Source organism: Salmo salar, chromosome 08, assembly GCF_965601325.2.
Source record: "Salmo salar chromosome 08, fSalSal1, whole genome shotgun sequence".
In the NCBI taxonomy this organism is placed as follows: Eukaryota; Metazoa; Chordata; class Actinopteri; order Salmoniformes; family Salmonidae; genus Salmo; species Salmo salar.
The window spans coordinates 26,989,861-27,013,280 of record NC_138298.1 but is presented as its reverse complement, the minus strand read 5'-3'; the positions used below and the strand labels follow the sequence as shown (position 1 = coordinate 27,013,280).

The 23,420-nt window shown below is 42.1% G+C and overlaps 2 protein-coding genes across 8 annotated transcripts; both read left to right on the top strand.

Moving 5' to 3' along the window:
• Positions 1-109: 109 nt before the first annotated feature.
• Positions 110-15,756, top strand: LOC106610388 (uncharacterized). Of its 5 annotated transcripts, none has more exons than XM_082978505.1 (17): positions 110-1,039; positions 2,437-2,618; positions 3,195-3,360; positions 5,597-5,680; positions 7,134-7,303; positions 7,443-7,503; positions 9,723-10,198; positions 10,288-10,424; positions 10,964-11,054; positions 11,166-11,367; positions 11,589-11,728; positions 11,910-12,046; positions 12,444-12,537; positions 12,650-12,985; positions 13,086-13,254; positions 13,387-13,511; positions 14,274-15,756. In XM_082978505.1, exons 1-17 carry the CDS (start codon positions 793-795, stop codon positions 14,652-14,654), a joined length of 3,198 nt encoding a protein of 1,065 aa, XP_082834631.1. In that variant the 5' UTR covers positions 110-792; the 3' UTR covers positions 14,655-15,756. The 5 variants fall into 5 exon arrangements, with proteins under 5 accessions (XP_082834631.1, XP_082834634.1, XP_082834633.1 ...); XM_082978508.1 differs by having other exon boundaries at positions 10,961-11,054; positions 11,166-11,241; XM_082978507.1 differs by having other exon boundaries at positions 10,961-11,054; positions 11,166-11,328.
• Positions 15,757-16,988: 1,232 nt separating this feature from the next.
• On the top strand, positions 16,989-23,395 carry LOC106610389 (uncharacterized). Of its 3 annotated transcripts, XM_014209745.3 has the most exons (4): positions 16,989-17,285; positions 17,626-17,795; positions 20,518-20,590; positions 20,705-23,395. In XM_014209745.3, the coding sequence occupies exons 1-4, from the start codon at positions 17,060-17,062 to the stop codon at positions 22,471-22,473; spliced, it is 2,238 nt and encodes a 745-aa protein (XP_014065220.2). In that variant the 5' UTR covers positions 16,989-17,059; the 3' UTR covers positions 22,474-23,395. The 3 variants fall into 3 exon arrangements, with proteins under 3 accessions (XP_014065220.2, XP_014065221.2, XP_082834629.1); XM_014209746.3 differs by having other exon boundaries at positions 16,989-17,795; XM_082978503.1 differs by having other exon boundaries at positions 16,989-17,795; positions 20,492-20,590.
• Positions 23,396-23,420: the final 25 nt, after the last annotated feature.

Sequence of the window (23,420 nt, the reverse complement as noted above, 5' to 3'; positions counted from 1 at the left end):
GTCTTTGAGAATAATGCATGATGCTTTATCTCAGCAGACAGTAAAACTGTGATCTCAGTGTTTTCGCTGAATTGTCTCCGGAAGTAGATGATTTAACTGCGGAAATGGTATTGCGCGGGTAAGTTTGTTTGCTAGCTAGCATGCTTAGTAAGGTTGGCTTCATAGCATTCATTGCCATGGTTATCAATTGTACCGCTGAAATGGAACGTAAATCACAGAAAATAAAGTGGTGACAGCTGCATAGAAGTACTTGGAGGTACGATATTTGACAAGAGTTAAAGGGTGTATAGGGAGATGGTGTCCCGTCCCCCCAGGCCGTTTGCATGGTGCACTGTACGACCCGATAGGATCATGTAGTGGAATGGTAGTGGGTTTTTAATGAGTAGGTGGCAGCTGCAGAGAAGTACCTGGGTGTACGAGATTTTACTGCAGAAGAGGTAATGGGGTGGTGATTTTAATGAAATAATGCTATATACTGTAGGTGTAGGGTTAGTTGGTGGATTTATTTATTTTAGGAACAGGAATAATGAGAATTTAATGTAGATAGGAAATGACTGGCCTTACTTTAGTACAGTAGGTGGCGGTGTATGTACATTTAAATTGGATGCGATCCGCCAATCCCGAAGGAGAATCAAATCAAATTTATTTATAAAGCCCTTCTTACATCAGCTGATATCTCAAAGTGCTCTACAGAAACCCAGCCTAAAACCCCAAACAGCAAGCAATGCAGGTGTAGAAGCAATGCAGAGAAGAAGCTAGCTGGCTTGTGTTTGTAGTCAAATAATAACAAAGATGTTCAACGAAAGTGTTTTTCGTGCGCGTGTAGCGTCCGTTATGGAAACTTTAACAGCAACAGCCGTGCGAGCAGTGTGTCAAATAATGGAAGAAAGCTACGCTGCTCTTCGTGTGGAAATGGAGTGTAGCCACGAACCGAACAGGAAGCCCCTGGCGAAGGAGACTGGCACAGGGATGGATAATGAGAAGGAGACTGTACAAGCATTGAACCCTTGCAGTTCTTCTGATCGTATACAAATGGCAGGTGAGATCACAAATCAAATGATTTGTCACATGCGCAGAATACAACGTGTAGATCTTACCGTGAAATGCTTACTTACATTACAAGCCCTTGATCAACAATGCTGGGGGGGGGTTTAAGTAAGAAAATATTTGAAAAGTGAGTGAAATAAAATAAAAATGTTTTTTATAAAGCAATAACGAGGCTATATACCAGAGGTACCGAGTCAATGTGCTGGTGTACAGGTTAGTCGCGGTAATATGTACGGTACCAGTCAAGTTTGGGCACACCTACTCATTCAAGGGTTTTTCTATTTTCTACATTGTAGAATAATAGTGTAGACATAACTATGAAATGACACATGGAATCATGTAGTAACCAAAAAAGTGTTAAACAAATCAAAATGTATTTTATATTTGATGTTCTTCAAAGTAGCCACCCTTTGCCTTGATGACAGCTTTGATTACTCATCCAGCTTCATGAAGTAGTCACCTGGAATGCATTTCATTTAACAGGTGTGCTTTGTTAAATGTTAATTTGTGGAATTTCTTTCCTTAATGCGTTTGAGCCAATCAGTTGTGTTGTGACAAGGTGGGGGTGTTATACAGAAGACAGTCCATATTATGGCAAGAACAGCTCAAATAAGCAATGAGGAACGACAGTCCATCATTACTTCAAGACACGAAAGTCAGTCAATCCAGAAAATTTCAACTCATAAAAAACGCGTCATAGATTTTTCAACTAACCTGCTGTTGGCGAGACAAAAATATCATTTCAAAATGGTCTGAGAAGAAAAACATTGGCAGGGCAATTCAAGTGTAGACAATATGCAGTAATGTATTGGGTCTACAGCCTACTGCACAAACCTCATTGCTACAGAACTGTTTTTAATTGGTTAATGTTTAAATTTAAATAAATAATCATAATATATTTTTTTAAATCTGAGCTGAAGAGCTCGGCTGGCATTTTGACTCAAAGTGATCTTGACTCAGAAAAGGTTGGTGCCCACTGATCTAGAGGTTAGCTCTGCCCTGGACCAGAGCTAGAAGATAGCTAGCTACCTATAACTCTGTATGGGTGGTTGCTTGGCCCACACTCAATCTTGGGTTAGGGTTAACTATCACCTAGCCCTTTTGACTCCAATATGGCTTGTGTAAACGAGAGCAAGCTATCACCCAGGTGAACACTACACATTGGGGGTGAATGAAGGGGTCAGTTATCCCCAATAAATGTGGGATCCAATGTAAACCCCTTTTTAAGTACAGATCATCATTAGCTGTAACACTATGCAGTCAATGTTATGCCAACTCTTTATTTTTCTAGTTAGTTAGATATTATAGAATATGGGCCTTTGTAGCTAGGGAACTAAAGGTACTGTGATTCACAGTACCCAAATCTTAATTGGTATGTTACCCCACCAGGTTTGAGAAAGACTCCTGTTGAGGAACAGCAGGATGAAGAAGAGGCCAGCGGTGCTGATACGGAAGATGATCCCACAGGTCATGATGATTACACTCCACTGTTACCGATGACATCGCAAGGACCATCACAGCCTGTTAAACCAAAGACCACATCGTCTCTGGTTAAGCTTACGGAAGATGAGGTCAGTGGAGCTTGTGATCATATACTGGGGGCCTAATTAATAAATGAGACTATATAAATTAGACTCACGTTTCGTAGCAAATTATACATTTCAACGACATGTACGGACAATACCAAGGTAAACAATGCAACTTCTTAATGTTAAAACAAATAAGAAGCATAATTTAACGTTTCATATCTAGTTAGCTAACTTGTACTAAGAGTTGGCTGGCTGGCTGGCTGGCTGGCTAACGTGAGTTGGCTGGCTGGCTGGCTGGCTAACGTGAGTTGGCTGGCTGGCTAGTGGCGTTGCTAACATATGTTTGGGACATTGAATATATGTGAACATTCCATGATATTTGCTATCCACAGTGCGTTGCGTTGGAGCCAGTAATGTGTTATTGTCAGTGGTTCTGTGTATGTGATGTCAGATATATATTAATACGCCTTAGCCCTAATACTTAATATCATCCTATCCTTTCTGCATGCACTTTAATTGATACTCCAATAAATATGGCACCATAGAACTCTCTGTAAAGCCCCACAATTTGCCAATCTCATTATTATTATTTTACTTACATTAAGTTATTTGTTACAGGTGCACCATTCGATTGTTCCTGTCAATTCTCTGCTATCACTCACAAGATGCACAACCTGCTGCAAACTGTTCCACTGTCCACTTTGTCTCAGCTTTAAACCAACCAAACGCTCAAGATTACAGCGCCATGTTGATGTGCACCTGAAAAAGGCAGTGTCTTTCAAAGGTATGCTGATGTTTTAACCATGTAGTCTGCTAGATTGTATTATCATTCTTGTCAAGATGTGCTTTTACTCATTTCCGTCTAATTTCTTTAGATAAAAAGATTTGTAAATGCAATTTGGACTGTAGGACAGATGGCCATTATCACTGCCCCCAGTGTGAGAGAACTATCATCAGGAGGGATGCCATGACAAGTCATCTGCTGTTGTGTCAAGGGGCTATAGCTCCTGTTTCATCATCTGCACTGCCCTCTACGCATGCTGCACCGTCCACACCTTTGGTACTGCCCACTCCTGCTGTAAACCAGCGTATTGAAATCACCGCCCATAACCAACTGCCTCAAAGTCCAGCCTATAGGACTCTGACGACTATGTGTGATCACTGTGGTTTTGTGCTCCTGAGAAAGAACTTGAAGCAGCACCTGCTGAGGAAACACCCGGAGATAGCCACTCCATTGGAGGGAGCAGAATCACATCCTGTGTCTGTGGCACAACAACACGGCACCGTGAAACATGCTGAAGGGACCAGGCGGAGACTGACCGCCACCTGCACCATATGTGGGCGTACGGTGACCATGAAGAACATGCGAGCACACATGAACAGAAAACACCCTGATTCCTGGTAGATGCCTGCTTTGCAAACAGAGGCATCATAGCATGATCCCAGATCTGTTTGTGCTATTGCCTTTTGTCATTGTCAAGCAAAACGACGGCCATGACAGAGTACACAGAGTGGAATGTTAGTTAAAGAGGTTCTGGATTTCAGGCTATATGCTTCACGCATCAACTACTTCATTGATGGCTGAATTCTATTATAATTATTTTTTACAACAAATCTTGTAAATTCATGTTGTATATATTTTTTACCATACAAATTGGAGAAAATTGCATTTGTTAATCTGACCCCTCAGTTTCATTGGGTTACGGTTATGACCTGGCTGCCAGTTCCATTTCCAAGGCATGAGTGCTGGTCTTGCAAACAATTGGGAGGAAAACTATAGACATTTTGTTATTTTGAACATTTCTTGCAGTCTCTATAACTTGTTAAAGTTCACTATTGTACAAAGTATGTTGAAAAGTTGGGGAATCATGCTCCACTCACTCACACCAAACAATGGTTGTTCAAATCTAGGCTATTATAATCAAGTGATATCAGGGGCGGAAATCCCGGGGGGGACACGACCCCCCCATCCTGGGAAAAATATGATTTGTCCCCCCCAATATATCACTGAAACATAACTATGTAATTTAAATAATATTAATAATACGCAATGAAAGCAATTGTGCTGATTATAGACACTTAATAGCGCGTTTTTAAGTTTCAAAAGATTGCAACCCCCCCCACTCTTTGCCTCACAATGGTTTGATCCACTGCCAGTTCCTTAGCTTGCTAGGTAACAGAGAGGTCGTATCTACTGTCTGAAAGGCACTCAATGCACGTAACTGGCGTGAGGTTAATCCAGTCAATCGCGCACACACACTAGCTGAATATGCAGAGCTAGCGCGCAAATATTAACTATTAAGCTAGCTAGTACCTATTCCATTTATGTGGCGTCGTCAAAGATGGAATCAGCATGCAGATGATGTAAGTTAGTGCTTCAAAGTCCCTGTGATAAGGTTAGCGATAAACTGAAGTCCAAACTGAACAGAACTACACTCTCTTCTACCATTGTCTTAAATATATTTAATGGTCTCGTTGCAAAAGCTAAATTGTCGCAAGGGAACTTTTATTTATTTATTTAATTTCACCTTTATTTAACCCGGGTAGCAAAGATTATAGCAAACACCATTGAAACTGAATTGGTGCTCGCTAGCTTTGCAAATTCAGCTATTGTTGGAAGTCAGCCAATATGAAACAAACTATTAAAATTACAAAAGGTTGCAGCATATGTTGTGTAAATGGTGAACTCATACAGCTGTCAACTCTTGTCATTTTAATCCGTTTCACATTTGCTAGCTACCTTTTAGATCGAAGCCCAAATAGAATGATAAAAGATAAGATGATAGAAGCCCATCTCCTACTGTAAATGACCTACACACTGTGTGTGTGTGTGTGTGTGTAGCCAGCCAGCCAGGTAGAAAAATGGCAGAAAAATAAAAGACGGACATCAGAGTATTTTTCAGTACACCAAAACGCATAGTAAGAACCCTAGTAGCCTAATATCTCAAAGACTAGTTGATAAAATGTTCATAAGAAAGAAATGAAATTCTAATGGAAATGTTTCACAATGATGTCATTAGGCAGAGCAGGCAACAGATGGCACACAGACAGCAGAGTTGGGGACAGATATGCAGGGACAGACTGGCAGAGACAGGGAGTCTCAGGTAAGTTTGTTGAGTCTTTGTTTGGCAACATTATGAAAGGTTCTCAATTTTTTTGGACTTGTAAAATAGGAACATAATTGGAAAATGCCATGGATACCCCCACTCTCAACTTAAACTGGTGACTGAACTAAGATTTGTTAAAGGCAATGGTATTGCTGTTGTGTAGTTTTGGGTACCGGTAGTTAGGAGTACGGCAAACACCTTATTTCTTTGGTTCCTCAATATACATTTACCATATTACAATGTAGGCTATGTGTTACAGCACTACTTTTGGTGTCCCCCTCAGGAATTGCTCTTGAGAAAATTTCATGTAATTGTCCCCTCCAAAGTTGATATCAGATTTTCGCCCCTGAGTGATATAGCTTAGTATGTTATAGCTGTAGAAAGGTACATAGCAGCTCATAAGATCAATAGGATGAGAATGTTTGAAAGTTGGTTTAGGCAGTTTGTCTTGTTGATTTTGTTTAGTGGGAGAGAAAAAAAAGCCACTTATGTGTTGGGTAATTTCGTATTAATATTTTTGAGTATCAAATAAATGATCAACAAAGGATATAAGAAGCTGCGAGAATCAAGGGCGTATCTAAACTTGTAGTTACGGTATTTCACCGGCCCGCTCAACCTCGTCAGCTGTCCGGAACTAATCAAAAGAAAACTTCCGGAGGAGGTGAAGAGGTGTGAAAAGGTGAAGCCACCATCTGATAACAAAGAAAATGTTCACTGTAGCCTTCTCTTCTCACATCACAGTAGGAATAAATTAGATTGTTTGTTTGTTGTAGTCTACTTGGTAACTATGTCTCACGAACTCGCTTTTCGTTGTCGTGTCACCTCCATTATGGAAGCTTTGACAGCAACAGTCGTGCAAGAAATCTGTCAATTTATGGGAGAAAGCTATGCTGCTCTTCGAGTGGAAATGTTGCATGAACAAAATAAAAAAGAGACAAGGATGGAGAAGCCAGCGAACTGCCTTAAGAACGTTTCAAAACCTGGTGAGATGTTGACAGTTAGCTATTTAGTGTACATCACACATTTTAGCGTCTGGTGCACATCCATGGTTTAATTAAGCAATAATGTACGAGGGGGTGTGGTATATGTCCAATATACCACGGCTAAGGGCTGTTTTTATGCACAACGCATCGTAGAGTGCCTTGACAAAGCCCTTAGCCGTGGTATATTGGCCATATACCACAAACACCTGAGGTGCCTTATTGCTATTATAAACTGGTTACCAACGTAATTCGAGCACTAAATATAAATGTTCAGTGTACGGTCTGAAATACCATGGCTGTCAGCAAAACAACATTCAGGGCTTGAACCAGTTTATAACACGCAATAACCGCAGTGCTAAACCATCACTATAGCGGTGTCTGTAAAAAATAAATATATATATATATATATATATATATATATATATATAAAATCATTAATGCATCTTTTTTCATTATTTGTATGTTAGTTAGCCCACCAATTTTGGGAAACTTTCCAATCGTGGGGCAAATCCTCAATAAACAAGAGGCCAACTATCATTGGCTAGAAGACGGTACTGTGTTTGAAGGCCTAGCATCACCAGTGCCAGAGACGGAGAGACGAGAGCCATCACAGCCCGCTGGTCAGATTACAGACACGGTAAATTCAGTTTGGTTTGTCCCACCTACTTTGTAAGTGAGGACCACCACACGATATGTTTGTGTTGTTGATGCATCCCCAACATAACTGGCTGTAGTTTAGAACATTATTCATCAATAATGACATTGTCTTTTGGAAGGTACCATGGCCAGTATGGCTCATCAAACAGGAGGAAATGGCTGATGATCTGGAATCGGAAGGTTAGTTAAAGCAACTATTTTCAGTCACGATGTAAAGTATTTTATTTCCCTTGTATTATATAAATTATTTATTTTTGTAATGTACATTTAAAAAAAAAAAAAAAATCCATTCCTAAAACAAGTGTGTGTGTGTGTCTGTATATATATGTATACTGCTCAAAAAAATAAAGGGAACACTAAAATAAAACATCCTAGATCTGAATGAATGAATCTTATTAAATACTATTTTCTTTACATAGTTGAATGTGCTGACAACAAAATCACACAAAAATAATCAATGGAAATCCAATTTATCAACCCATGGAGGTCTGGATTTGGAGTCACACTCAAAATTAAAGTGGAAAACCACACTACAGGCTGATCCAACTTTGATGTAATGTCCTTAAAACAAGTCAAAATGAGGCTCAGTAGTGTGTGTGGCCTCCACGTGCCTGTATGACCTCCCTACAACGCCTGGGCATGCTCCTGATGAGGTGGCGGATGGTCTCCTGAGGGATCTCCTCCCACACCTGGACTAAAGCATCCGCCAACTCCTGGACAGTCTGTGGTGCAACGTGGCGTTGGTGGATGGAGCGAGACATGATGTCCCAGATGTGCTCAATTGGATTCAGGTCTGGGGAACGGGCGGGCCAGTCCATAGCATCAATGCCTTCCTCTTGCAGCAACTGCTGACACACTCCAGCCACATGAGGTCTAGCATTGTCTTGCATTAGGAGGAACCCAGGGCCAACCGCACCAGCATATGGTCTCACAAGGGGTCTGAGGATCTCATCTCGGTACCTAATGGCAGTCAGGCTACCTCTGGCGAGCACATGGAGGGCTGTGCGGCCCCCCAAAGAAATGCCACCCCACACCATGACTGACCCACCGCCAAACCGGTCATGCTGGAGGATGTTGCAGGCAGCAGAACGTTCTCCACGGCATCTCCAGACTCTGTCACGTCTGTCACGTGCACAGTGTGAACCTGCTTTCATCTGTGAAGAGCACAGGGTGCCTGTAGCGAATTTGCCAATCTTGGTGTTCTCTGGCAAATGCCAAACGTCCTGCACGGTGTTGGGCTGTAAGCACAACCCCCACCTGTGGACGTCGGGCCCTCATACTACCCTCATGGAGTCTGTTTCTGACCGTTTGAGCAGACACATGCACATTTGTGGCCTGCTGGAGGTCATTTTGCAGGGCTCTGGCAGTGCTCCTCCTGCTCCTCCTTGCACAAAGGCGGAGGTAGCGGTCCTGCTGCTGGGTTGTTGCCCTCCTACGGCCTCCTCCACGTCTCCTGATGTACTGGCCTGTCTCCTGTGATTGACTTGGAGTTACATTGTGTTGTTTAAGTGCTCCCTTTATTTTTTTGAGCAGTGTGTCTGTATATATATATATATATACACACACACACACACGAACAACAACTTAGAGACACAAACTGACTACATCTCATCTGCCCAGACGAGCATGCTCACACCCCATCTCTAGTGCCTGCATTATTGTTTGCCACTTGGCCTTAAATTGAACCGATTCGTTTTTCTTGGTCGCCCTTACTAATTCAATAATAAATCATTACATTTTTCCCTTGTGTCAATGTCAGCGGATTGATTGACTTCCAAGTTTTTTAGTATACGTTTTTTTAAAGATGAGTGGTGCTAAAATAATCGTCCAGCCCATTGGGTAACTCACTACACCCCAATATGTCATGTCTTAAAATATGCAGACAGACGGATTAAAAATACATTTACATTGTAATACTTCTGACAGCCAACTTTCTAGCTCCACCCACACTTTCTGGGCATTATAGCATTCCCAGAGAGCATGGATTATTGAGTCATTAATAGTTTTACACTTAAGACATGACTCTGCCGTTGTGCTGAATTTTGTCTCTTGTATAATCAATTCTATACATTAGTTTATACTGGATTAAGCGTACATTTTTGTTTACTGTAATTTTGTTAGTTATGCTCCATCTTTCCCTCCATCTTGTGCCAGCATCAGTTATTTTTTTAAGTCTTGGATCCAATAGTTTATATATTTTTCTAAGCGATTGTCAGTTGGATGTGCTCTCTGCTTTCTAACAAACATGAAGGCAAGACAAACTGTTTAATTTACGCTAATCAATGTGGTCATTATTTTATTTTGCACTTGTAAAGACTCTCACAAAGTAAACTATCCCTTTTAATGAGTCATTGTAAAGCTAACTCTGTGACATTCATTGTTGGTGACTTCCTTTCCAGGTTACGGTGAATGGATTCCAGAGACTCCCAAGGCCAATCAGAATATCGCAGGAGAAAGTGATGAGGAAGAGAGAAGTCCAGCCTCTGGGGGATCCAGAGAACTTGGACTCGACGACTTCAAGAGAGAACAGAGTCCGTTGCTGGTGTCACCTGAGGATGCTGCGACACCCATAAAGACAAAGTATAAAACACGCATGTTAGAACACACCGGGAAGCCACGTTTTCGCTGCGATATCTGCGGTGAGAAATTCCAGCGTCAGAGCGGCTTGACCAGGCACCAGCGGCACAAACACAACACCGTGAAAACCTACAGTTGCTCTGTGTGTGGGAAAGGGTTCACCTACATCAAATCCCTCAACACGCATGAGCTCACTCACTCTGATGTCTCTCTCAGTTCAACTATAACTCTGGATGAAGCCAAGGCAAGGAAAAGAGGTCTGACTGATGAACCCACAGACAGAAATGCAGCAGGAGATGTGAGTTGTGTAGAATGTTGCCCATTACCAGTACCTTGAAGATGCACGACTGATCACAAGGCTTCCATTTTTCTTGTGTGTTTTTCTAGATGATCAGTGCCATCCTTCACTCAAAGCCAGGTGGAGAAAAGGTATTCCAGGAGTATGGGAAAACCAAAGGTCTTACAGATAGCACACGGAGGCTGATGGTGAACATTATTGTGGCCGACATGATGGAAAATCATGGGTACGTATGATGACTAACGGTGTAATATTTAAGTGTATGATTTGTCAAACTTAGGTATTAGACACCCCAAAATGAAAGTCTGCTGGATGATTTCGGACCTTAAAAGCAGACTACTGTCAATTTACTGTATGTCCACATCCCACACCATTGCTTGATAGAATTGGCAACAAAAATCTTTCTGTTCATTTTGAGGTATAGTTTCTACATCTACAAACCAATGGTTCGGAATGGAAACATGGCTTGACAGTAGTGTACTTTTGAGGTATGAAAACATCTTAAAAGCTTTCATTTTAGGGTGCCCTTTGACACCAGCTCCATTACTGTGGCATTGTGATTTTAGGTGGATCTGAAACACCAGTCATGCATGCATTCCCTGTAGAGTACCAGCCTGTCTGTTAATACTGAGGGGGTTTCCCCAGAACCATCCCTCAGCTTTAGATCAAAACATGTAGTGGGGCATCAGTTTTGCTGAGAAATGAATCAGATTATCGCTTTTACTAGAATTGTTGTTACTTTTTATTTTATCTTCCTCAAAGTAGGATCCCCCCATCAAGTGTCCGCACCAACTACGCCCTGGGGATTGTGACTTTATTCCCCTACTTGAATGATCCAGATTCAGAGCATGGTTATGTAAGTATGAACAGAGGACTGAATTCTCTCAGGGGATACCAGGCAAAAAGTTCCAGGATGGTAAATTAAATGGTGTTGATCATTTTGAACTGTTTTCTTTTTGGTTGACAGGAACAATATTACGACGCAGCTAGTGGTTCTGGTTATCTGACCTGGAGAATAAAGACAGTGGGGCGCAACAAATCATGTAAGATCAAGAGGAGAACCAAGTCCACCTATCAAAATGGTCCCAAGGCTCAACACAGTTCCCCTTCAGCTGTTGAGGAACTGTTAGGTGATGAATGCAAAGGCACAGCTAAGTTCCTCCTGCACGGTATTATCCCAATTCTTTGCTAAAGGGTAGTCCATCAAAATACCCACATCTTATTTTCACTCATCTGTTATCAGTTGATCGAGACATTTGGTAAATCATTGTTGGATTGTTTTTGTAATGTCCATCAGATTCTAGTTAGAGCTCTTTAGCAAATGGTGGTAATGGTAGGGAGTTTTTTTTTTGCTTAATTTTCCCTGAAAGTTACATCTTTAATCTTTCAGATGAACAAGTGTCCATGTCTGAGGTCTCTATATGCTCAGTTGGGTCTGATTCGTCTGGATCAACTTTAACTCTAGAAAAAACCAAGGCAAGAAAAAGAGGTCTGACTGATGAACCTACAGACAGAAAGGCAGCAAGAGATGTGAGTTGTGTAAGATGTTGCGGTTAGCTCAACTACTAGCGCGTTAGTGATATTACTTTAAAACACGTGCAGCTGTTTCTGTTCCGCCTATTTACATACCCTTGTCTTCTTGTCCATTACCAGTACCTTGAAGATGCTCGGCTGATCACAAGGCTTCTATTGTTTTGATGTGTTTTTCTAGATGATCAGTGCCATCCTTCACTCAAAGCCAGGTGGAGAAAAGGTATTCCAGGAGTATGGGAAAACCAAAGGTCTTACGGATAGCACACGGAGGCTGATGGTGAACATTATTGTGGCCGACATGATGGAAAGTCATGGGTACGTGAATAATTCAATGTGTTAGAAATGTGTGATGACCAAAGCTGTATTATGTTTAACTGCATGATTTTAGTCAAACTTCTAGTACCTGTGTGTTCATACTGGGGGGGGGGTTCCCCCGGCACCATCCATCAGCTTTAGATCAAACCATGTAACAGGGCTGACTGCCGTTTTGCTGAGAAATGAATCACTGATGGTAGCTTTTACCAGAATTTTGATTCTTAAAAAAAAAAATGTATTCAACCTTTATTTAACTAGGCAAGTCGCTTCAAATTCAAGTAACTTTTTATTTCCTGAGGGAACTTCCTATGTACTGATGGGTGGATGCATACAATACACATTAAAACAGTATTTTATTTAAAACTATTTATATATTTTTTGGTATTCTTCCTCGAAGGAGGATCCCCCCATCAAGTGTCCGCACCAACTACGCCCTGGGGATTGTGACTTTATTCCCCTACTTGAATGATCCAGATTCAGAGCATGGTTATGTAAGTATGAACGGTGGACTGAATTCTCTCTCAGGGGATACCAGGCAAAAAGTTCCAGGACATTAAAACGGCGTTCATCTTTTTTTTAAACGGTTTTCTTTTTGATTGACAGGAAAAATATTACGATGCAGCTAGTGGGTCTGGTTACCTGACCTGGAGAATAAAGACAGTGGGGCGCAACACGTCATGTAAGACCAAGAAGAGAACCAAGCCCACCTATCAAAATGGTCCCAAGGCTCAGCGAAGTTGCCCTTCAGCTGTTGAGCAACTGTCGAGGGATGAATGCAGAGAGGCGATATCTGTGCTTCAGCATACAACAACTAATGAGTCACTGGTTCGAGAGAAGATGATGGCGACGTTCCAATACAGACAGGAGGTGGTTCATGATCCGGAGAAGTCCTCAACTGTCCTAGATGTCTTCCCCAGATTCCTTGACACTACAGGCTTGGTAAGACTGTATGAATAGAATTCATCATGTTTTAGTGATTTTAAAAGAAAGTGGAAAGATAATTCATTTAGATTTTTTGTTGTTGTTGAATGTACTTCAGATCAACCAAGATTTCACCAGACTTTTCGGAGAGGTGGTGTCTGGGACATTTATGGCGAAGTGGCCAACATTTTTCAAACCCAGGGTCATTGCAGATTGCAAAACCCTTCCCTTTAGCGAACCTGTGGAAGACCTCCTCTCATCTGCGCAGCAGGAATCCAATGATTATGGTACTAGTGCAGAACTCAAATATATGTTCTTTGGGGTTTCCAATGACTTTTCTAACTTGACCATACAATGTCTGAGTGAAACTGGCATGTGAGCTTTTACTGAGAATTTCTTGTTTTCCACTGAAAAATTAGGATGGGAGAGTGACTTGGCAGCCATTTTGTTGCTTCTGCATCTCCTACCCCCGACCTCAAAGGGCCCGAAGACCGCAAAGATCCGTACCTCTCAAGCTGCTGACCATCTGGTTAGATTTATGAAGGTTTGTATGTTCTGTGATCTTTGTGCACTTTTCCTTTCCTTAGGACAGTACTTTTTAACAATACACAGCTCCTGTTAGCCCCTCCCCTGCCACTTTGACAGTTTCACATTATGGTCTCCAGAGGTGTAGCCAAATTCAATTACATCCCATGTTAATAGGATAACCATCCATTTTATGAAACTCTGAGCACATATTTGAGTGAAAATATAGTTACTCTAAACCCTCGTTGCTTAGATTAAGATTACGATCACTTTATTGGTCAATTGCACACAAGGTCCAACCGAAATTTGAATTGCTTTTAACCCAACCCCGCCAAAAGACACACATGCATATACAGGTTTTGGAGAGGTGCGGGGGGGGCTGCCACACTGGGTGCCTGGGGAGCTGCTGCTGCTGCTATGGGAAGTAAAGTGCCTTGCTCATGGGCACAACGGAAGGCAATGGCATCTAGAATGGAACTGGCAACCCTCTGCCTGCTTGCTCACCTCTAACCGCCAGGCCAGCGTTTCCCAACTCAAGTACCCTCAACAGCACACGTTGCATCCCCTGACAAACTAACTTGATTCAACTTAACGGCTTGATGATTAGTTGACATGTTTCAGGTGTGCTTGTCCAGGGCTACAATAAAATGTGTACTGTTGAAGGTACTGGAGGACTGGAGTTGGGAACCACTGCGCTAGGCTACCTGCCTAGTGGTCATGTGGTCTGCCCTCGGGATTGTGGAACACGTTATATACTGTTGTCTTGTTCTCTTTTCCTCAGGTAGGGACAAGTATGGTGACCTTCCTTGAGACGGTTAGACATGAGCAGCAGCCCTTCCTCCTCTGTGTCGGTGAAAGGAAGAACAGCCTTCAGAAGTTTTACATCGTCGTTGACCAGAAGGCCATCCCATGCAAGACCCAAACATCAGTGGCAGCTTTTGATGAGCTCTTTAAGGCACACTATGTCTTCAGTGTGTCCTACCATGAAGCGTTGTGTAACTTCTACACATTCATCCAGACCACCGTGTACGGTATCGACGTGGGGAAGGCAAAGGAGTCCTCAAGAGTCAAGGAGATTAGAGTAAGGCTGCTTAACAAAGACCAGGGGAGTGGTGCCGCCGGAGCGCAAGGGAGCGGCGCTCCGGCCCTTTTCTCAATTTGAGAATGTAAGTTAGTAGTTTAATAGTTTAACACCATCTGCTCTATTTGGCTCCTGAAACAGTAACTCAAGAAGATCTAAGTGCATATCCCCATGAAGCTGATTGAGATCACATGATTGTCATGCAGATGCAGTCTGGACATTTCACCGGTAAAACGCAAAGAATTATCATTCACCATTGACACTGATGGCCTATTTGTAAATTAGATATGCCTGACTTGGTGTTTGAGGGTATTACAAATAACATTTTAGTGAGAGAGTGTGGGCATAGGGCACATGTTGCAGTTGGAGGATGCATTTTGTATTATAATATTCAATAGGTTACATATCTCAGTACAAACTGTGATTGTAGAATTATGTAAATCTCTTTTTGGGGGTCAGCTCCCACACCTAACAAAACAAATGGCACTATACCACTTACATAGACACATGAATTGAGATACTCAAGTGTTTACATGTTTTATTTGTAAAATACACTATAGTAGTTGTGCATTGCTTTTTTTGACATAAGTTTTTGTCATGGTTTGTCAAAACGTACTTGAATCTGGACAGCAATTGTTGATGTAAAGTAAATATATACTGAACAAATATAAATGTAACAATTTTACTGAGTTACTGTTCATATAAGGAAATCAGTCAATTGAAATAAATTCATTAGGCCCTAATCTATGGATTTCACGACTGGAAATACAGATATGCATATTTTGTTTCAGTACATTTAAAATAAAAAAAACAAGGCTCAAAGAAAACCAGTCAGTATCTGGTCTGACCACCATTTGCCTAATGCAGCAAGACATTTCCTTAGCATAGCATTAATCCATCCGGCTGTTGAGTGTTGTCCCACTCCCCTTCAATGGCTGTGCGAAGTTTCTGGATATTGGCGGGAATTGGAACATGCCTTCTTACACGTCGATCCAGAGCATCCCAAACATGCTCAATGGATGACATGTCTGGAGTATGGAATTATGTGCAGATCCATGCAACATGGGGCCGTGCATTATCATGCTGAAACATGAGTTGATGATGGAGGATTAATGGCACAACAATGGGCCTCAGGATCTCGTCACAGTACCTTTACATTAAAATTGGCGTCGATAAAATGCAATTGTGTGTTGTCCATAGTTTATGCCTGCCCATAACATAACCCTCACTGCCACCATAAGCCACTCTTATCAACATTGACATCAACAAACCACTCGCCCACATGACACAATACACGCTATCTGCCTGGTTCAGTTGAAACCGGGATTCATCTGTGAAGAGCACATATCTACAGCCTGCCAGTGGCCATCGAAGGTGAGCATTTGCCCACTGAAGTCGGTTACCTCGCAGAATTGCAGTTAGGTCAAGACCCTTGTGAGGATGATGAGCACGCAGATGAGCTTCCCTGAGACGGTTTCTGACAGTTTGTGCAGAAACTCTTCAGTTGTGCAAACCCACAGTTTCATCAGCTGTCTGGGTGACTGGTTATAGACAATCCCACAGGTGAAGAAACTAGATGTAGAGATCCTGGGCTGGTGTGCTTACATATGGTCTGCGGTTGTGAGGCTTGTTGGATGTACTGCCAAATTCTCTAAAATAATGTGGAAAGCAGCTTATGGTAGATTATATTAAATGATCTGCCAACAGCTCTGGTGGACATTCCTGCAGTCAGCCTGCCAATTGCACACTCCCTCAAAACTTGAGACATCTGCGGCATTGTGTTGTAACAAAACCGCACATTTTAGAGTGGCCTTTTATTGTCCTCAGCACAAGATGAACCTGTGTAATGATCACGCTGTTTAATGAACTTTTTGATATACCACACCTGTCAAGTGGATGGATTCTCTTGACAAAGGAGAAATGCTCACTAACAGAAATGTAAACAAATTTGTGCACAATTTTAGAGGAATACGCTTTTTGGAAAAGCTGGACAATTTCTGGGATCTTTTATTTCAGCTCATGAAACACATGTTACGTTTATATTTTTCATTATAAATTAGGAGATTGAGATTCTTCTGATTTAAATCAGTATTTTTTTTCTTATTTTGTATGTACAACACAAATATTGCGGAAAATGGAGGCCGATGAAGGTCGTCACTAGTTACCACAGCAGCAAAGTCATAAATCCCGCCTATTTCTACAATTTGTTCTTAAAATTGTATTTTAATCCAAATATTAACTACACTGCTAACCTTAAATGAAGACCAAAAAGCACATTTCGTTTTTCATAATTTCGTACGATAAAACCAATTATGACTTTGTGCTATGGTAACTAGTGACCACCGCACATAAACGAGTAATTACGGTATGTCACCAGCGCAACCTCGTCAGCTGTCCGGAACAAAACGGCCAACACCAACTCAATTGTTCCGCAAGTAGTTAATTTCCTAGTTCACTCAGGGGCACACGCGTAAACTCCTGTAGCCATGTCTTTCGAACTCGCCTTTCGTTGTCGTGTTGCCTCTATTATGGAAACTTTGACAGCAACAGCCTTGCAAGACATCTGCCAACTTATGGGCGAAACGTATGCAGCTCTTCGAGTGGAAATGGTGCATGAACAAAATCAAAGTTCGAGGACAAAATTGCAGGCGATGGAGAATGGGACAGGGGTGGAGAATCCAGCGAACTGCATGGATCGCATTCAAAAACTCAGTGAGATGAAATATCTAACGATAGTTATGCTAATTGTCTGCATAGGAAGTGGGGAGATATATACAATAGCTAACTATGTCGCCTAGTTAGCAGTTGCCTATTTAAGTCCGAGAGCGCTATTATTCATGACGTCGCCTGATCCTTCAGGGCTACTGTAGGCCTATTGCTGTGCTCCTATGTAATTTCCTTAGCTTTACTGAAGGTGCTTTACAAAAACCTTCTATTTATCCGGTACATATAAGCCATAATGTGTGATGGTTGCATATTTCCACTACATGTTTTTGAAGTTTCAGCCTCGTATAACCAACATTTTCAGAATCTCGAGCTGTATTTGTGTTAGTTTCCCCGCCAGGTTTGAGAAACTTCCCAGTCGTGGAGCAAATCCTCAATGAACAAGAGGCCAATGGTCTTTGGCTAGAAGGTGATCCTACTGTGGAAGATGAAGGTCCACCATCACTGGTACCAGAGGGAGAAGAGCCATCACAGGCTTTTGGTCAGATGACAGACATGGTGAGTTGAGTTTGCTGATTTTGTAAAGGTAGAGGCAGGTAACTGCCAAAATAAAAGAAATGCGAAAATAGTGTCTTAATAGGGTGTTGGGCCACCAGAACACCTTCAATGCCCTTGGAATAGATTCTACAAGTGTCTGGAACTCTACTGGAGGGATGCAACATTTTATCCATGAGAAATTACATAATTTGGTGTTGTTGATAGTGGTGTAAAATGCTGTCTCAGGTGCCACTCCAGAATCACCCATAAGTGTTAAATTGGGTCTAGATCTGGTGACAGACACATACTTTAACCCCCCTATGCTCCTTTTAGACCCCTCTTTCAAAGTCCCTGAGATTTCCTCTAGCCATGCTAGCCTAACTAATGGGAAACTGGGCATATTTATACATTCCCTAAACATGATGGGATGTTAACAGGGCCTAAAATAAATGTTTTGGTCCACCAGCCACTGTAAGGTAGATTTAAAAATCTACCAGCCACTCAGATTTTTTTACCAGCCAAAATATTATCTTTAAAATTACACCAACAAGAAAATGGATGAGCATGCTTTGTAATGTTTATGAAACAAATGTATTACTAGTAAGAAGTCAAGTGGTGTCTTCTTTTAATTTAATTTCATATGACCTGACTCTTTTAACCAAAATATCATAGATGAGACAAATGTTTTCACCTTGCCCTTTAAGGGCGGGAGGTTACCGTGGTAATGCTACTCGAGTCATGTTTGTGCCTGTGAGTGAGAGTCTGACTAGTAGCACACTTGTCTTTTCCCTAGCAGTTGAAATGTAAACATTGAAAGAAAAAAAAACATTCCTTGTGAAAAAAAAATGTAAATAGCCAAGAAACATAAGGACAATGTCTCACTTAAGTAGACTTTAGTTTAAAGTAAATTAGACCAACTTGTATGCCTTACTTTCATTGTGCGCACAGCCCCCAGCCAGGCAGTGTTGCAGCGCAAGGTGGGATAGGCTATATACTGTAGGATTCGTAGTTACTTGACTTTGTGCGATTCATTCACCAGCTATGAAACAAAACGGCAGAAATACTATGAAAATAGCTACTGCAGCATTTATTTTACTATAAATGGTGTGTATGGGGTCATTTGGGCGAGTGGTTTGCTGATGTTGATAACAGTGGCCTATGGTGGCGGTGAGGGTTATGGTATGGGCAGGCATAAACTACGGACAACATACACAATTGCATTTTATCGATGGCAATTCGAATGCAGAGGTACCGTGACGAGATCCTGAGGCCCATTGTCATGCCATTAATCCGCCACCATCATCTCATGTTTCAGCATGACAATATACAGCCCCATGCTGCAACTATCTATACACAATTCCAAGAAGCTGAAAATGTCCCAATTCTGCCATGGCGTGCATACTCACCATTCATGGCACTCATTGAGCATGTTTGGGATGCTCTGGATCGACGTGTAAGACCATGTTCCAGTTCCCACAAATATCCAGCAACTTCGCACAGCCACAATCGACAGCCTGATCAAATCTATGCGAAAGAGATTTCACGCTGCATGAGGTAAATGGTGGTCACACCAGATACTGACTGGTTTTCTGCTCCACACCCCTACTTCTTTTTTTTTAAAGGTATCTGTGACCAACAGATGCATGTTGTTGGTCACAGATACCTTTAAAAAAAAGAAGTAGGGGTGTGGATCAGAAAACCAGTCAGTATCTGGTGTGACCACCATTTACCTCATGCAGCGTGAAATCTCTTTCGCATAGATTTGATCAGGCTGTCGATTATTGCCTTTTATTTTAATGTGAAAAATGCTACCTACAGCATCCTACATACACTGTATAAAAATATAAATGCAACATTTTCAAAGTTACATCATTATGAAATGTAACTCAGTACAGTCAATTGAAATAAATTGAAATTGGGCCTAATGATTTTTCTTCCTAATCTATGGATTTCACATGACTAGGAATTCAGTCAGTGCCATTAGTGATGATATGACAAGGCGCTGGCTGGTTTGTGGGTCTGGGATGAGGGCTGTGTGTGTGGCAAAGCACTGCCGTTTGGCGTGCAGCACGTTGGCAGTGCTTGCTGTGACTTGCAGTGCAGCACATCGCGGGCTGTATAGAAGTGTGTCAAAATGACTTGACAACCCTATGTGCCATGGACTGGATTTGGCACGAGATGTATATCTAGGGGAGGATGCAGATTAAAGAAGGATTTTTAAGCCTTGAGACAATTGAGACATGGATTGTGTATGTGTGCAATTCAGAGGGTGAATGGGCAAGACAAAAGATTTAAGTGCTTTTGAACGGGGTATGGTAGTAAATGCTGGGCGCACCGGTATGTGTCAAGAACTGCAACACTGCTGGGTTTTTCAGTTTCCCGTGTGTCTCAAGAATGGTCCACCACCCAAAGGACATCCAGCTAGCTTGACACATTGGAAGCATTGGAGTCAACATGGGCCCGCATCCCCGTGGACTGCATTCGACACCCTCTAGAGTCCATTACCCGACAAATCAAGGCTGTTCTGAGGGCAAAAGTGGATACAACTCAATATTAGGAAGGTGTTCTTAATGTTTTGTACACTCAGTGTATTCCATGTTGGACATATTCCATTATTTTGGTGTCATTTCCCCTGTAATGTTTTTCTATTGGTTTATTTATTTAAAAAAGACAAAACGACAAAGATGTCAGTAACCATTTTATTTATGATCTACTAGTTTAATTAAAGGTTGTCTTTTGGAAGGGGGTGGAGACATGGCCTGCACCACCGGTCATCAAACAGGAGGAAATGGATGATGACAACATGGAGTCTCAAGGTCAGTTTCATCTATTATTCTAATCTATGTTCAATACAAAAACACAAACTAGCTCAACTACACTAACTTGTAACAATTATAGTCACTGTGTGTTGTTGGTGACTTCCTCTCCAGCGTACGACAAGTGGATTCCAGTGACACACGTGGCCAATCAGAATATCACAGGAGAAAGTGACGAGCAAGAGAGAAGTCAATCATCTGGTGGATCCAAAGAACTTGGACTCGACGACTTCAAGAGAGAACAGAGTCCGTTGCTGGTGTCAACTGAGGATGCTGCCGCGCCCATAAAGAAAAAATATGATAAAAGGTACACCTGTGAAATATGTGGAAAGACTGAGAACAAGAAAGCCAGAATGACGAGTCACATGCGAAAGCACACAGGGTTGCCCTTTAACTGCGATATCTGTGGCGAAAAATTCCAGTGTCAGAAATTATTGACCAGACACAAGCGCTCCAATCACTACACAGGGATCATCTACAGCTGCTCTGTGTGCGGAAAAACCTTCATGCAGGCCGCATCTCGCGACACGCACGAGCGTGGTCACACTGGAAAAAACTATTGGTGCTCAGACTGTGGCGAGACGTTCAAGGAGCGCCAGGAACGCGACACACATGAGTGTATTGTTTACAAGGGAGAACGGCCCTTCAGCTGCTCCGAGTGCAACAAGGACTTTGAAAGACAGTACCATCTCAAACAACACCAGCTGGAAAAACACCCTCTAATGGTGGACCAGACTGTCAAACCTGAGTCCAAGGACATTGAGGACCAACAGAGTCAGTTTGAGTCAGCTGAGAGTTCTGAGGCACCCACGCGTTTCACCTGTGACATATGTGGAATGACTATTATGAATAAAGGCAACATCAACAGACACATGTTAACACACACAAAGAAGCCCTTTAGTTGCGAGATCTGTGGTGAGAATTTCAAGCGCAAAGCCCAATTTACCCGACATCAGGGCAAACATGCGAGAGTTGAGGAGAAAGTAGAAAAACCCTACAGTTGCACAGTGTGCGGAATGACGTTTGTATATTCTAAAATGCGCATCAACCATGAGCGCAAACATATTGGAGAAGACTATTGTTCAGACTGTGGCAAGACGTTCAAGGAGCGCGACACGCACGAGTGTATTGTTTACAAGGGAGAACGGCCCTTCAGCTGCTCCGAGTGCAACGAGGACTTTGAAAGACAGTACCATCTCAAACAACACCAGCTGGAAAAACACCCTCTAATGGTGGACCAGACTGTCGACCCAGAACCTGAGTCCAAACACTTTGAGGACCAACAGAGTCAGTTGTTGGAATCAGCGGAGAGTTCTGAGGCTGAGGCACCCACGCGTTTCACCTGTGACATATGTGGTATGATTATTATGAATAAAGGCAACATCAACAGACACATGTTAATACACAAAAAGAAGCCCTTTAGTTGTGATATCTGTGGTGATAATTTTAAGCGCCACACCTGTTTAGCCAAACATCAAGGAAAACACTCGAGTGTTGAGGAGAAAATAGAACCATACAGTTGCTCTGTGTGTGGAATGACGTTTGTATATCCTAAAATGCGTGACAACCATGAATGCAAACACATTGGAGAAGACTTCTGGTGCTCAGGATGTGACAAGACGTTCAAGGAGCGAGGGGATCGCGATGTGCACAAGTGCATTGTTTACAATGGAGACCGACCCTTCAGATGCTCAGAGTGCAATGAGGACTTTGAAAGGCAGTACCATCTCAAAAGACACCAGCTGGAAAAACACCCTCTAAAGGTGGACCAGCCACGTCCCGGTCATGACACTGCGATGGTAGTACAGGGAGCACAGCCTTCAAATGACAACGACCCTAAGGCAGATATGAGTACGTTAGGTGGAAAAGTTCCAGTAACATAACCTGAGTTCAAGTTGACACAAGTGAAATGGCTTCAACTGAATTCAGTTGTTTTGTTAAGTACAGAAAGGATAGACATGAAATTGAATGAAGGGGTGACGGATAGCGTTGGAAATAGTGTGTAGAATGGGTGGGATTCATCTCCGCCTTTACTGCACAACTAACTTCAGGCACCTGGATAATGTTTGACAGCCATCTTTAATAATGCTCATTTTGGGCCTAGATTCGATCTGGACTGTTACAGCGCGCTTCACATTTTAAATGACGTTTCCGATTGAGCCAAAATATGCAGCATTTAACGTGAATAGGTTCATTCCCAAACCACCCCCTCGCCCCTACCAACTCACTCAGAGGGCCCTCCGTTGTCACGTGCTGCTGTCGAAACTCCCGAGGGTGACTTCCAAAGAGAGGTGAGGGGATCAATAAACTGTCCACTTCGGGACACACTCGTGGGTATACTGATGATTTGATTACATAGCAGGTTAGGAGAACTAACGCAGCCGGTTAGGATCATTAACGTAGTAGGTTAGGAAAATGGTTAGAGTTAGGCTTAACTAAAATGCTACTTTTTCGCTCAGACCCCAAACCCCCCCCCCCCCCCCCCCCCCAACAATGGGGAATATCCTGCGCCCCACGTCTATTTTCTAAGTATATTTCTCTGTTCACACTCTTGATGCTGAGAATTTTGCAGGTTTAAAGCTCATTTTTATTATTCTATACGTTTAGCCAAATCTGTGTTTTCATGTGATATTTGAGTGACTCAAACATTACAGCAATCTTGACTTAGAGTTGTTAATCAAAATGGAATTGAGAACTATTTCTTGTGACTCAGTGGGTTCAGTAACAGCATTTATTTTTTTAAGGTTTGTCAACTCGATATGTTCTTGCTTATTGAGAGGAATAAAAATGTGTTCACACCTGTGATATCGTTTCGTCTTATTTTGTATGT